Raw genomic sequence first — 16,627 nt, forward strand, 5'->3', positions numbered from 1 at the left:
AGTATTATATATTTGAAAGGGGTGGCAAGCTGTGCACTACGACCTTAGGTCCATTGTGCAACGCCCAACCTGTGACTTTGTGTACAAAATATTACTTTTTACCCTAAGTTAAGAATCAGTTTGGCCGGGATGTTGAAGAAGTCATGCGTCTCCAACCGATGCTCAAACCTTTGAGCCGCATAATAGTCACAGCTACAAAGAATGTGAGAGGCAGTTTCCTCCTCGGTTAGGCACGCGTTACAAATTGGGTCATCACTGACACAGTGACACCAATAAGATTTAGGTTTCTGTTAAGTTGGCAATGGCCTGTAAGTAGACCAGTTATTATTATTATTATTAGTAAAAGGGGTGAAGGGCTAAGGACCCATTCGCGCACTTCGACCAGAGGTCCATTGTGCAACCCCGAGCCTTAAGACTTAAAAAGCCCGATATCCGACACAAACCCTAGAAAGTTTCCAGGTGCTAGGAATATATCCAAGGACAATACAAGCCCTATAGATTCTACTCAACATCGGGCAGATAATATCAATACTCTCTTGCAGCAGAATGGGAATTATCCCATCCTGCCCCGGAGACTTATAGGGCTTAAAAGACTTTATTGCCCAGTTACCAACCTTATATTCTTAGAGAGCCAGAGTAGAGCTTTTTCTCTCTGCCTAGACAGGCCAGGGATAAACTCCTTGGCCTGCCTTTGACGATTCATCTCAAGCCAAAGCTTGTTGACAATCCGAAATATACTTGGAGACCAGGCTGCGTACCAGGCCACGAGGTATGGGTAGAGCAGGTTCAGGCCCACTAAACCCAGCTCTTGCACCCTCCCGGGCCAAGTCGTCAGCCTTTTCGTTCCCGTGATGCACTTTATGACCAGGTATCCAATAATGTTGAACTTTATTGTACATCCCAAGATCAGAAAGAAGATCTAAGCAGCTAAGAACCAGTTTAGAAGTGATACTGTACTGCTTTAAGAGCGGCTTGACTATCCATGTAAATTTGGATAACCTTCCCACGACACTTCTTTTCCAGACAATAGTCAGCACAGAAGCAGATAGCAGAAATTTCTGCTTGGAAAACGGTAGCGTATTCCCCAGGCTTTGGTAAAAACCAGTTATTATTAAGGCAGTACATCCCCGTGCCTGTACCAGAATTGGTCTTAGACCCGTCGGTAAACCAGACCACCTCACCTCTGGCAATATTAGCCCAATCCGTGCGGCTTGGGAAGTTAACCTCAAAGGGCTTTCTAAAGTGTAATTTAGCAGCAGAGATGTCAGAACCCATCTTAAGTTCGGGTAAATGACTAGAAATATCATGATAGTTTGGTGTGACTGTTTACCCAATTATTAGCCTTCCACCAACCATTTTGGTTAATCCTATAGGCACCAACTCCACTCAAAACTCTATATTCCAAATTTTTGAAACTCTTGACTCTAAACTCTATTAAAAATTTGAAAATCTAAATCCAGACTCGCACATGCCTACTAGGCGCACACTTTTGGAGTATGCACAAATGTGAACTTAACTCAAACCTAATAAAAACTACCTTTAAACAACATAGGAATTCATAACGGTACTTGAATGATCATTCTATATAATGGTGGCAGAATTTTGAAACTGAAGCGATTTACGCAAAGCAGTTAACCCGCTTTTACTGATGGTATATGCTGTCACAACTACCATTTTGAGCCTTAAATCTATTTCACAATCTAAATACTTAAATGACCAATTAGGTAAGTTTCTTCATAAATTAGTCCCAACCAACATAAAACTTCATAATAAGGAAATATAACCTATTATCTACCTAATAACCTTGTCTTTTTAAAAAAATTAATTTCATGACTAGTGTACCATTTTATTTCAGGGTTTATATAAAATTAGAGAAAAATACCATGTAACAAAATAAATATTTATTCAATTATAAACATTTGAGGAAAAATCAACTCTTATTTGATTGGTCCCAATAGAAATTGAAGGAAACACTTGTAGTAAAATTTACAGTTCTATTCCCCTCGAAATAACATTTCTTTAAGCTCATAACATAATTTCAGGTTTAAGGCTGTCTTTGGTATGCAAAATCACTGGGAACATCATTTTCCCTATTACTTACATCCTATTTGAAAGAAATTATATTTATGATCAATATGCATTCGCCTAAAGTTACATCAACTAACTTACATGAAAACCATCATATTCAGTTTCCACTTCCACATACTTCTTCGTTTTGTATAAGTTTTTCTTTTTAACGCAGTAAAGAACTGCCAAATCAGATACCACAGTTGCCTGTTAAATAAAATTGAAAATTTACGTTACCATTCTATGGTTGCTATTTAGCCCATTAAATAAAAGAATTTGGGTGAAGTGAACTACAGCGGACTCATTGAATTTTATATCAATTTTGGTTGCGCCTGATAGACCTTGTCACGTAGATGCCGAGGGTATTTTTTATTTTGGCCGCAAATGATTTTTAAATTTATTAGTGTAATTTTAAAAATTTCAAATTTTTGGGCATTTTCACGTGTTTCGTTGTACTTATTTCCGTCGTGTGTTCGCCGACACCACAGTTTCGGTGTCCTAATAATTTCCACGTGATATTCCCGTAATTAATAAAATCAATTACAGTTTCTGTTCATTTTCTAGGTGTTTTGTATTTTTGGGCCACAAACGCTTATTTCAGGTTGATATTAAAAGTATATACTTGATGCGTAAGGCTTGGTACTGTCCTCTAGGTCGCGTTATAGATGGCCCATCGCTTTTTTTAGTATTTCGTTGGGGAGGCGCCGTGCGCCCCCAGCGCTTGAGCGAAGTGAGTGCGCGGCGCCGTCAGGCGCCAATACATGGTATCTCAAAGTGAGTCAGGCGCTAATACGGGGAGTTACTATTTAAGTTGATACGATGCCACTAGGTACGATTATAGAATGGCCACCGTCAATGCTCGGAATGGGGCTGGGGCGCGTCTGAAAAGTTTTGTCAACGGATACACGACGAAACTATTTTTTAAAAAAACCTTAATTTAAAAAAAAAAAGTCATTTTAGGGGATTAAGCCAATGAAAAAAATTATCATTTGCGGCCCAAAAAAAAATAACTATGTAATCTACGCGTCAAGCGCTACATTATCCGCAAAAAAAACAGTAATCCCCTAAAATTACTACTTTTTTTAAAATTAACTTAGTTAAAAAAATTATCATTTGCGGCCCTAAAAAAAATAGTTTCGTAATCTACGCGTCAAGTGCTACATTCTCCGCCAAAAAAAGCAAAATTACATGAGGCCGATGTAGTTCAATTTTGCCAAGAATTTTTGTACGCCTACATGGGAATAAATTAGCAAGTTGAATTTACTAATATGTAATAATATAAAACTCAAGATCATGATTTTAGGAAAGAATGAAAAGATTATTTCTTAAAGAAACAATACTGTTCCACAAGTAGGCCTCTTAAAATATTTTACTGCAAGTCATTAACACATTGACATCATCACAGGAAGAAGAATCCCAGTGCACCCTCTTAAGACTGAAATGTCAGAGTAGGCATAAAACAGCTTTCAATCCATTATAGAGAATGATGTGAAAAACTCTCAAAAGGTTTTGTGGTCACACTTTTGGAACAACAAACTATGAAACAATATTGTAAAAGTTAATAGACAGTAGCATACGAACCGTGGTCTAAGGTGATGCAGGCCTGTTGTTGAGTCACACATAAAACTGATTTTAAGTAAGGAAAGTGACTCAGCCCCAGGCCACTGATGCTACCTTTGAGTTGATTTGTAAATTACACTTAGTTGCCATCCTTTACCACACCTGCCATTTCAATCATAAGGCACTTTTAATGGGATTGCTTAATATCATAAAATTTAAGTCGCTGGCTTAAGTGATTTGTGTTAACTTACAAGGAGACTACCCGAGGTGTTACACACCAATTTTGTTCAAACACGGGGCATTGGTAGACCTTCATGTAACTTGAAAAATCCTAAAGGGATTTTATTCAATGGGCAACGAAAAATGTTTTTGACAACTTAAAATGGGAATTTTCCCATTGAAAATAACATGGGATTTTGACCGATCCCTGTGAAACATTTAATTAAATTGACGAAACAAATCAAAATTGGTCACATTTTTATCAATTTTTTAATTTTTTTCACAGGGAAATCAGTCAAAATCCCATGTTATTTTATGTTGTCAAAAACATTTTTCGTTGCCCATTGAATAAAATCCCTTTAGGATTTTTCAAGTTACATGAAGGTCTACAAATCCCCCGAGTTTGAACAAAATCAGTGTGTAACACCTCGGGTAGTCTCCCTGTTAGTCAAACACAAAAGCATGTTTATGACACTAATGGTGATACTTGGAGGTGCCCAACTGAATAATTAATTTTTTTTTGTTGGTATCATGATGTGCTCTAAATCTTACTGAATGTAATATTATTCAATACGAACTTACTAATGCTAACAATCCAATTCCTGAACCAATATTTAACAACAAAGGAATCAAATTGAATTTACCACCGGTACCAGTGACCAGTACCACAAAATCAATACCGTAAAGTTTATAGAGAGTACGTGTATCATCCCTGTAATAGTTGGCATACCTGAAAAAAAAAGACTAATTTATAGTAAAAGTATTTAAAAAAACTTTCTTTTAAGAGTACCTGAAGTTCCAACCCTTAGCAAGAAGAGCATTTGGTTCATCTAGTCTCTTAAAAGAATACGTTGGAATACAATTTTTTGGTGAGTAATCCAAATCACAGTTCCAATTAATACGGATTTCAAAAACAGCACCCTGTTGAATAAAAAACTTTGTGATTAGTTGATATTAAACATCAAATTTTAAATTTAAGAACTTTATTTCATGTTAATATCTTCAAATTTTATATTATTAATCCCCATATATTCACCACAGCAGTTTTACAATTTAATATTTGCATCACATAAATCATATACACTATATTAGTAGGGATGCACCGACATATCGTCCTATTTTTCTAATATCGGTATCCGCCAATATAGGCTTGAGCAAAGCCGATATTGGCTGATACTGGTATTAGAAAAATATTTTCAGAAAAAACTTTAAAAAAAGAAAATTCTTGATTAACTAACTAATGCCTTTTTTTTTATTTTATTTATTTTTAAATAGGGTGTTAAGAGTGTAGACTAATAAAAAACAATGATATTCGATTTGTGATAGAAAATATGCCTCAAGTAAAATGAAAAGAAACATTCGGATTTGCTCTTGCAAACTTTTTTTAATGAAAATTTTTAATAAAATGGTATGACAGTGCACTGTACTGTCTTTTACAATGATTTCATCATATACACTTTTGTTATGATAGATAACTTTGTGGATATCGGTCGGCCGATATATTGGCTGCACCTGTATCGGTGCATCCCTATTTATTACCAATACTTTATAAACATAAACCGGATTTGTGTTCACGACGCTGGGCCCATTCACCGCGGCAACCGCTGCCAACTCCTAGTCATGTCTCCTGATACAGTGTATAGGGACAGAAGTTATTGGACTGCTATACTCCCCATGTTGGAGGCGTTTTCCTTATGAAGTTACATTTGAACCTTGAATTTAAAAATTTTGGGAGCTTCTAGGCAGAAATTTTTTTTGTTTTTATGAAACTATTTTTTATACATAGCCATAGCGGGTGAAGTGTAGTACAGCGGCCTCATCGAATTTGATATTAATTTTAGTTGCGCCTGATAGACCTTGTCACGTAGATGTCGAGGGTATTTTTTATTTTGGCCGCAAATGATTATTTAATTGTTTAACTTAATTTTTTTAATTTTAAAAATTTCTCATTTTCATTGCCTTTTAGGGTGAAGTGTAGTACAGCGGCCTCATCGAATTTGATATTAATTTTAGTTGCGCCTGATAGACCTTGTCACGTAGATGTCGAGGGTATTTTTTATTTTGGCCGCAAATGATTATTTAATTGTTTAACTTAATTTTTTTAATTTTAAAAATTTCTCATTTTCATTGAATTTTATATTAATTTTTGTTGCACCTGATAGACATTGTCACGTAGATGTCGAGGGTAATTTTTATTTTGGCCGCAAATGATTATTTAATTGTTTAACTTAATTTTTTTAATTTTAAAAATTTCTCATTTTCATTGAATTTTATATTAATTTTGGTTGCGCCTGATAGACCTTGTCACGTAGACGCCGAGAGTAATTTTTATTTTGGCCGCAAATGATTATTTAATTTTTTAATGTAATTTTAAATTTCTAATTTTTGGGCATTTGCACGTGTTTTGTTGTACTTATTTCCGTCGTGTGTTCGCCGGCAACACAGTTTCGGTGTCCTAATGAATTCCACGTGATATTCCCTTTTTGTATAAAATCAATTACAGTTTTTGTTCATTTTCTCGGTGTTTTCTATTATTGGGCCACTTTGTTTCTGGTTGAGATTAAAAGTATATACTTGATGCGTAAGGCTTGGTACTGTCCTCTAGGTCGCGTTATAGATGGCCCATCGCTTTTTTTAGTATGGGGTTGGGGAGGCGCTGCGCGCCCCCAGCGCTTGAGCGAAGCGAGTGCGCGGCGCCGTCAGGCGCCAATACGGGGAGTTTAGTAACGTCTTTTACGTGTTTTGGAAGTAATTATCTTCGTCGGGTTGTCGCCTACACCACGGCTTGTTACTGTTTGTTTAGGTTTCCACTCTACTAACTTTTTAACATTAAGTTAATTAATTTAATTATAATTTTCGACCCAAAAACAAGTTTCGTAATCAACGCGTCAAGTGCTACATTCTCCGCCACCCAAAAATACAAAAACACGGTAATTTCCTACAATTAGTACATTTTTAACATTAAGTTAATTAATTTAATTATCATTTGCGGCCCAAAAAATTGTTTCGTAATCTACGCGTCACGCGTCAAGTGCTACATTCTCCGCCACCCAAAAATACAAAACCACGGTAATTCCCTAAAATTAGTACATTTTTAACATTCAGTTAATTAATTTAATTATCATTTGCGGCCCAAAAAAATTAGTTTCGTAATCTACGCGTCAAGTGCTACATTCTCCGCCACCCAAAAATTCAAAAACACGGTAATTCCCTAAAATTAGTACATTTTTAACATTAAGTTAATTAATTTAATTATCATTTGCGGCCCAAAAAAAATTAGTTTCGTAATCTACGCGTCAAGTGCTACATTCTCCGCCACCCACAAATACAAAAACACGGTAATTCCCTAAAATTAGTACATTTTTAACATTAAGTTAATTAATTTAATTATCATTTGCGGCCCCAAAAAAAATTAGTTTCGTAATCTACGCGTCAAGTGCTACATTCTCCACCAAAAAAAACACGAAATTACATGAGGCCGCTGTAGTGCAATTTTGCCGAAATAGCTATACCCACAATTTGACTTGATTATCTCATCATTTTCATAAGGAAGACGCCCTCCGATTCTGAGCGCTATTTTGATAACTTCGGTTAATTTACTTCTGATAGGGACTGATAATGTTTTTCTCACTAGAAATGCTTATCTTTTTGGATATTATATCAATTCCATATTATTTCACAATACCTATCCGTAATTATTTGGACTTTATAAACATTATTATAGACTTATGATTATATCAATAACATATAATGCCCTATGAACTTTGATAAATAAAATTGGCTTCTGCTAACATGCCTTTTAATTTTAGTACGACCACCCTCCAAAGTAAAATACATACTTTCACAGCAACTTCGGAGAAGTTCTCACCACTATCTCGTATTATATCATCAATTACAAAAACTGGACATTGATCATTTGTTACAGGATGATATGTGCAGCTATTTAAGTATGTTTTGTTGCTTGTATCCAACACATTCCGTCTGAAAATATACAAGTTTACTTAAAATTGAGGAACAAGTAGAATTGACTATTGCCCTATCATAGCTTCATCTAAATATTAAGGCTGATGACAGCCCTTCCATTTGGTTTTGTTAAAGTGGTTCTTATATTATGATCCCATAAACCAGTTAGATATTAAGTACACAGAACAAGCACGTAGATATAGAAAGTCTAAGGGGGGGGGGACGGGTTATAACACAACCAGATTAAATCGCGAGCGCAAAATTTTTCGTTAGTAATAACGCATATTTAAAGTACTGGCTAGACTCGGCACAAGTGACAATGACATTTCCGCACGTGTAAGAAACGAAGTTTTTTAATACATTTATTGTTGCGCTCCTTTCGTAAGAAAGGAATCGAGTCCAAGGGGGGGGTTTAAACCCCCTAAACCCCCCCCCTTATATACGTGCTTGACACAGAATGTGTTTATGATAACTAGTATGGTATATGAATTAATAGCAGCAAGGTATAGCGTTTTCCATTTGACTGCTCATGAGCACTCTAAATTTACCCCTTTACAACTTTTCTTGTTTCTATTGCTGGTTGGATCTGTTCCAATCAATAAATGTGAGAGCACTACAATAACTTGAAATTGATCTGCTGATTTCAACAAACCAACACATCAAGATCACTCTCAGATAAAGTTTTTCGCGTGTTTTATTCATCCACATTCCCAGGGTAACCATCACAATGGCCGTTCCTCGGTATTATTATACCACATTATGTGTTTCTTCCAAGAGTGTTAAAAAACAATAGTAAGTACAACCAACGAACCCCTTTAAACCATAATGCTTTCATTCCCTAATCTCAAAATCTCCCCACCCTTTTACGTCTATTACACCCTTATCTAATTTCAAATGTCCCATTTTTATGATATTAAAACTTTGGCTGAGTCCCAATTAATTTAATGTTGTCCATTTCTTAGTATATGGTCCGCTAGGCCGTTTTTTTTAACTAATTTTTTTACCATCATTTGGTGCTCCCCCCTTCTAATTTTAAGTGTCCTTTTTGATTGCCCATTATATGATTTTTTACAACCACATTTTATTTTGTAAATTATTCCGGTCTTCTTTAATTCTTCTACTTTAGGTTTTTTTTACTACGTGTGAATTTAGATAAGGGTGTAATAGACGTAAAAGGGTGGGGATATTTTGAGATTAGGGAATGAAAGCATTATGGTTTAAAGGGGTTCGTTGGTTGTACTTATTGTTTTTTAATGGTTGTTTATTATTGTTAATTTAAAAAAATGTAAATCTTATTTGGAATGTTAGGAAATTGAAAATTGTAATTAATCAATTGTAAGACGCGGCTGAAGAAGGACCTCGGTCCAAAAGCTCCCGAGTGATTTTAATTAAAATAAACCATGAAGTAGCAGATCTTTTTTTTTTAATGATTATTAATTTAGTCAACCATGGTCATAAAATTTTTTTTATAATAAATAATAATACTTGGTCTAAAAAGAAAACTTAAAGAAAGTTGGTTTCAACTGAGAATTTAAAACACAGCCTATTTATAGTATGCACAATTAACTCACCTTGTCACTCCATATTTTGTGAAACTTATAAAGTTTTTGATTAACACTGTGGATTTTTTTATATCATCTAACAAAGCTCCAGTTTTACTAAAAAAAAATGTTGTGAATGTAAGATTATGGGAATATAGCATTCAAAGGGAATTTAACCTATCGTTAATGTCACCCCCATCCCCCTAAAAGGGTTCCACAATATTGAACATATTACCATGACTTCTGACATTTTCAGTGCTGCTTGGAGGTTTCCGCAAAGAACATGTTGGAGGTTATACTCCCTTTAAGCACGAATAAAAATAAATACTTACAGAGGACCTTTATCCAATTCAAGAGGACACCACCCATTTATCTGACATGTAAAGTTGCCACCACTTTCATTCACACACTTTCCTGTCATTGGGCCTAGAACAATGATAAAAAAAATTATTTACATTCTAATTCTTTAAGAGAAAGTGCCTAGCTTTTCAAATAAGAGTTTATTTGTATTTTAATAGGTGTTTTCAGAAAATCCAGCTAAGTTGTTTTCCCCCCTGACAAAAATTTTCCCCTCAGTCTTTGATGGGAGTTCAGTTCAGTACGTTCCAGTTCTAAAACCATCGGTGCGACTCGCATGAATGTACGCCAATAAGCTGGCAAACATGTTTCCCAAAAAATCAATAAAAACCTAGGCTGTTCTTTGATGGGGATTTTATGAAAACCCTTTTTGAGCAAGATCCAAATTAACATTAAATTTTTAAATAGTGGACATGTAAATACCCCCAAACAGTAATTTCCCTTTCGTTGTTAATCCGGCACCCAGTAAAATCAAATGTAAATAGGGGGAGAAAGTCTGGCACTTGGGTCCAACCGCAAGACGTCTTATTTGAGGGGTAAAATTTTTGGGCTTCAGAAATTACTTCCCCCTCGCCTCTTTACAGGCCAGGGTCACAAAGGTATCGGTTGTACTCTGCCACGATGAAAAATAGTTATCAATAAATTACGTGAATATTAAACTTTTGCTTTCGATAATTTGGTTGATTTAGTTCCTAAATAAAGTAGATATATGATAGAAACTAAAATGGGACATTTTAAAAATAATAACACGACTTTTGAAAAGAAATAAACCGTAACTAGAATAACGCTCACTTAAATCGTGGAGAGCATGGCGCCATCTAAAAGCAGAGATCGGGACTAATTGGTAAATCTACGATGTTAAGGCCTAACAATTTGCAAGTTTAACTGAAATAATAGCTACAGCTACGAGCTTTTTTTTGTTTACTTTACAATTGATATAGTTATTATTAATTAAAATCAACCGTTATCGAAGGAAATAATGGTCAGCATTTGACAGAGAGACTATTTGAAATCGCGAAGGGCGGTGACATGGTTGCCAGGGAATAAAATTCAAAATTTTCATCTTGAGCGCATACCGGAATACCACAAATGCACTACTTCACGCTATCCTTATTGGTTAGAAATATCACGTGATCACTAGCTCTTTAAAAAGGGTGTCAAGCATGGTGGAAGGTAAAATCTGAAGGCAGTGATAGACTTTCTCCCCCTATTTACTTTTGGTAAAATCACCCCAAATTATTATGTTTGAATAACGAGTAACGTATTTTCCAGGGGCTAAAAATAGATAAATAACTGAATTTTGTTTTCAATATCTCTAATTTCCGGATTACAAGGAAATAAATCAAAGCTGACTCAACCAATTTTCCCACTTGGGCATTAGTGAAATTGTTCAACATTATTACCATTTCCTAAATGTAAAATTTTTCCTGCTTCACAAGTATTATTCATAGGATCTGGATCACACAATGCACCTTCCACAGTATCATCCTAAAATAAATAAAGATGAAGGTACAGGAATAAAATATATCTATCAGATTTAAAAATGACCAATAGGATGATACTTTTCACGACATAGCTACTAAGCAAGAATAAACAAAATTGCATTATTTTGCGAAATGCCCTATTTTAAAAATTCAGAATCATTGTGGACGTTTTCTGTAGATGGTATTTTTCTATTGATTTTCAGTGAGTACTGAATTTTCATTAATGTTAAATTAAACTAAATTAATTTCATTTTAATCAGACAAGATACATAGGGGTGTAGAGTAAATTATTTTTTTGGAAGGGAGAAACTGCAGTTCACCAACTCCTTTAAATTTGCGGTTGGAAATTTTATTTGAAGTGGATATATATAGAGGCAAAAGTAGCATAAGACCCAAAGTGTGTCAGAACGGTATAGTAGTTAATGAGAGTTTGTCGCTAAGTAAAAAAGTGAAACGAAGGGGGGTCGGAAAATACGTCATCAAAATCGTGGTACTCCAGCGCCGCCGAGTGAGGCGTTTTAGAACGTATGTCTACGGGTGGGTAAATCGAAGAGAGAAAATCGCGCCAGACTATAGACTAAATATAATGTTGCTAGTACTATTCCAACTAGTAGGTTATGTAGTCTATAGTGTGACTAGGTCTCACTAGAAATTTTAATAGGCGCGAAGGTACAGCTGACACACTTTTGGGTCTAATGCTACTTTTGATAGAGGTAAAATAGGTTTAGAACCTATTATTTTCCTTTTTGAATCACCAAATTTGGTCAGGATTAATAAAAAGCAGGGGGGAATAGTCAACCGACGTTCCTCAGAGTAAAATCAACAGCTGCAAACCCTCCCTAGCATTCCATAGTTGGAATAATTATTTACCTAAATATTTAAAAAATACCATCTTTTGATTTTGTCAAACCCATAATTACCTCATTGCCACCACACCAGAATACACATTTTAATATGAAACTAAGAAAATATTTATGAAAGCTCCATGAAATTAAAACTAAATTTGCATATATACCTCATTACAAACCCCTTGTTTTTGGTTTGGAGTTATAATCACATTTGTTGCTACAAAAAAAGCATTGTTTTCCTAAAACAAAAAAAAACATCAAATACATTTTTTGAGAACTGCAGTTAATTATTAAACCCTTAATAGTAGAGAGCTGTCATAGGCCTGCAGTTAAAAAAGGAATTTAATAGTAGAAAATTAAATTTCATTTGTTAATATAATTCAAGGATCGAGCCGAGGCTCAGCTGTGCTTGTTCTGGTTTGTACAGGGATCACAACCTTCAGGTGGCAGTGTAGCTCCAAAATTTATTAAGGCTGTTGTTTAGCTCCTTAGGGCAAAATACTGTTGAGATGATCTGAGAGTACCATAGTTTAACTTACCAACAGCACCAAAATGGTGGGAATTAAACATGTAACCAGAATGTACTTCATCAGTTAAATCTTCTTGTTTGCTTGATGATCTATTGGTATGAGCTATTTGTAAGTTTTTTAATTTCTTCAAATTTGTTTAGGGTTTAGCTTTTTTATCCTTTTTCATTATGGACTAACTTATTAGCGTTTTTATCACTCATGTACTTCAGATTTAGGGAACCAATGAGATACTGGGCTTAAATTGATTTTTTTTAGTTGGAAGGGGAGTTCTCTTTGGGCAAAAGAGGGGGATTCTAAGCAAGTCTTAAAAATCATCTCAAGTAGAAATGAATAAATTCTTGATATTACTTAAGACAAACTACAAATTTAAAGCACTGCAAATCAGCCCGATTAGAAATTTTAGAATCTTAAATGACTAGCAATCGCATTTTCAGGGCTCTATGAGAATTCTCAAATGACTAAGAGTTGGATATCAACCCAGTGAAAACTACATTCCACAAAACAATGCAACATAAGTAACGTAATAAAATTAGTATGACACATGCAGCCCCCTTGTCCATGCATTTTCAATTTACTATTGCAGGTCTTGCTCTTAGAAAATGAAATTTTTTATAAGAGATATCAGGTTTATAATAAGGAAATTAAGTATTCCTAGTGAGAATCTTTCTTCATACTTTCAGCCAATATGATAATAAAAAAAATGTGGGTTGATGTTGATAAACTCCACACAAAACGCGATTACATCTAAAATATGAAAAATATTACTTCTAACCACAGTTTTTCTAAACCATTTTATGTTTCAATTCAATAAGTCATAATTATTTTTCCAAAGTAAGCGTAAGATTTAATTTTGAAAGCATTGAAAAGTTCCCGGGAAGCTTAGTAATAGCATAAGTAACAGAATACCCCTACGTATGACATTGGAAAAATTATTTACAACATCCTTTCTTCAATGACCCTAAAAAAAATTCTAAATAGCGCCACTCTGTAGCGGCGCCATGAACTAATCTAACCCAACTTCCAGTAATGTGATATTCCAAGAATTTGGCGCATGATTTTCAATACCGCGATTCTTTAAGCCCATTGTAAGGCCTGATTTGGCCAGAGTCCAAATCCACCTCTACCGGCCGCTCCCGATAGCCCACCCATTAGATATAAATAGCAGGGAGTCGGCCTTACAGTATTTATGCGCAAAAGCCTTGTTTTCGCCGTGTGCTCGTAGGAAACACTAAGGTTACGCAACAGATGAATTTTTTTGGAGTACTATATGATATTGGCTGAATTTGACTATATTTGGATGACCAATAGAAAAATTCAAACAAAGAGTGTTAAACTTCTGGGTTACAGATTTACTATCGTTTTACTGATTTATCTTTGGTCAAGAAAGGATGTAGTAAGAAAATTTGCATGAGCAAGGCTACAAGTGTCATATTATGTTACTTATGGTAATAGAAGTGTCTTATGGCTGGACCTATACTATTTTGATATTTTTCGTTGAAGAAATAACATAGTAAAAAAATTACTAGTGTCATATTAATTATAAGTTAGTCTATAATAATTCTTAAGCTTTAAAGGTCCACAGAATATAGGAATTTCAGATAGCTACTCTTCTTTACTGGCGAAAGAGGTGATTCTGTAGCCCCACCATCAAAACAATTGCACCACCCTGAGCCTGTTTGTTACCAAGGTGATAAATTCGTCTCATCTCCAGTAGCATTCTCTGTTAAATGTAGTTTTCAAATGACAGATTGTCAGAGGGGATGTATATTTTCCCACCCACTTATATGGCAGGTGGAAATCTTTATTACAGCTCTATACCAATACACATTTTTTGGGACAGTAGCATTTTGTAGGGAATTCAAATAGGTGTTTCTATAAAATACGGGAGCTCATGTGACCATGTTTTGTCTACGTCACTTAAATGTAGCTCTTGAAGGTAGAGAGCATGCGCTGCAGTCGCCAGACCCTTCGGAATCTGAAACACGCGTGCAAGTAAAGCACTTAAATAACTTGCACTCGTGACGCAGATAAAAACATTTTCTACTTCTAATTTTTATTGTTTTATTTTATAGAAACACCTATTGCACTATCCTAATTTTAAAATGAGCGACCTATTATAATTTAGCTTAAAAATAAGAATTTTATATTTTTAACACAAGTACGTACTGAAGGTGGTACAACATAATCTGGAACATCCCAAACTCTTGTGTATAGTGCTTTATTTGGTACTTCAGGTTCAAACTCTTCATCAGAAAAATTTGTAAAAACTACACCCTTTACTTTCGTTGTTACTGCACTTTCAAGATCACTAAAATCTTGATATCCCTTCTTAAAAATGATTGCATACCTTAAATAAGAAAAAAAATACTTGTACGTTACTCTTACGTTATGTTGACTATTATAAAAGGGTAGTTAAAGAAGAGATCTACCCCAACCTTAGATCTTTATACCAAGCTTCTTAATTTTCAGATTAATTTTCCACAATTTTGAATGCTGTCTAAATAATAAATTGTTAAGGACATTTTACTGATATTCAGTTCCAAACCAAAAAGGTTTCAGAACTCTTAAACAATATACCAAGCCAACATGTAAAATAAAAGTTTGGTAATATCTCTTCCTTAAGCAGTGCACCCAAATTGGTAATTTGGAGCATTTTGGGACCATAACATTTGTCAGAATCCAATAATAATAATCTATATGCCCAAGAAATTCTGTAACAAAAATAAGACCCAACTGGAACTGAGGGTTACCCGAGGGGCAGTTCACTCCAATGATTATTAGGACACCTCTCGTATGATTAAATCATGATTAGATTACATTAAAATTAAATCTGTAGCTTTGGCTATACAAAGATTAAAAATGATTAAATCATGACTAGCTTTTTAATCATGATTATTAGGACACCTTGTAACAAAGTGATCTGCCCCTCGGGGTTACCTAATTTTTCTTTGTAAGAACAAATGATGTGACCATTAAATCACTATTTAAGACAAAACACCCCTGAATTTAGCATGCTACTTAGTCGGTGCATTTCAGTGCATTATGGGTCAATAAAACATTTATTTAGGACATAATTTGAGGTAGTGGATAAAGATTTTTAATCAAGCTTGTGGCTCACTTTCTTGGAATATCTACCAGTAGTCCGGTAGCCTTAAGCACGGCCATTGAAAAATTTGAAAGTTCTTATATATAAGGCAATCTAACAGCATTTTTGATTGATTTCATCAAATTTGTTCTTGCTCAACACTGACATACGTACTTGATAGAATGCAAAAAAATGTTTACATTGTGACTTTCAACCAGTAATGGTCTTTTTTATTACTAAAGTTATTTAAAATATAAGTCATGTCCTAAATGGAATTTTATAGTGGTGGGTCTATGAGGCGTAAAATATTTCTTACCCAAGTATATAACTGAGGATAGCAAGTTGAATCACACGATTTAATAGACCGATTTTTTTATTTTTTACAGTAATAAACTTTATTGTGTCATAATGTAAAACCACTGACAATATGTTCTTAATAGATGACGCCATGACATGCAAACAACCGCGGTCCGAAGTTGAACCCTCTGGTTGAACTTCTGACTATAAGTAATCCCCACTCTATCCACAGCTGTCCGGTCGGCGATTTGGAATTTAATTGCGAGGGGTGGATCGTAAAAGAACAAGACGCGTGCTGGTGACTCTGGTAGCACCATCTATGCAAAGGGAGTAGAGATTTACACGGCCAACCTTAATAATGGCTAGTTTCAACTAGCGGTAAAATGGGGTGTTGTTTGCTGCATTGAATTGGGAATAGTACCGCTAGAATTACATAATTATGCTTGTTTGGTAGTCGTGGTTTCGCGAAACATATTCTGAAATTTCGAGTCGCCGTATTCAGCTGTCAACACTATCATTAAACGGAGGCGCCATCTATCACTTTCAAGGTGGAATATTGGAAAAATGAAAAAAGTCATTTTCATGGGATATAGTTCTTGCCGCTAACAGCAGATGGCGCCACCAACAAATGATAGAGTTCTCACATTTGAAAAATTTGTTTCGCGGAAGGCAGATT

At 34.9% G+C, this 16,627-nt stretch overlaps 1 protein-coding gene across 1 annotated transcript; it reads right to left on the reverse strand.

Moving 5' to 3' along the window:
• Positions 1 to 1,881: 1,881 nt before the first annotated feature.
• Positions 1,882 to 16,340, reverse strand: LOC149960237 (P2X purinoceptor 4-like). Its single transcript, XM_090166607.1, has 11 exons — positions 15,971 to 16,340; positions 14,736 to 14,916; positions 12,207 to 12,278; positions 11,111 to 11,195; positions 9,683 to 9,776; positions 9,381 to 9,467; positions 7,686 to 7,827; positions 4,637 to 4,767; positions 4,429 to 4,576; positions 2,170 to 2,274; positions 1,882 to 2,104 (listed from the first exon to the last, which is right to left on the reverse strand). Exons 1-11 carry the CDS (start codon positions 16,102 to 16,104, stop codon positions 2,045 to 2,047), a joined length of 1,239 nt encoding a protein of 412 aa, XP_090022733.1. The 5' UTR covers positions 16,105 to 16,340; the 3' UTR covers positions 1,882 to 2,044.
• Positions 16,341 to 16,627: the final 287 nt, after the last annotated feature.

The sequence above is a fragment of the Leiobunum rupestre genome, chromosome 2 (genome assembly GCF_980474605.1).
Source record: "Leiobunum rupestre chromosome 2, qqLeiRupe1.1.hap1, whole genome shotgun sequence".
In the NCBI taxonomy this organism is placed as follows: domain Eukaryota; kingdom Metazoa; phylum Arthropoda; class Arachnida; order Opiliones; family Sclerosomatidae; genus Leiobunum; species Leiobunum rupestre.

What these genes read in the sequence shown, in the direction of transcription:
- LOC149960237 (XM_090166607.1), bottom strand. Translation starts at nt 16,104, where the DNA reads ATGGCGTCATCTATTAAGAACATATTGTCAGTGGTTTTACATTATGAC. An exon ending in GAATTGGATAAAGGTCCTCT is followed by an intron (nt 9,468 to 9,682) that starts GTAAGTATTTAT and finishes ATTTTTTTTTAG; the next exon opens with TAAAACTGGAGCTTTGTTAG. An exon ending in TCTCCGAAGTTGCTGTGAAA is followed by an intron (nt 4,768 to 7,685) that starts GTATGTATTTTA and finishes TTTATTCAACAG; the next exon opens with GGTGCTGTTTTTGAAATCCG.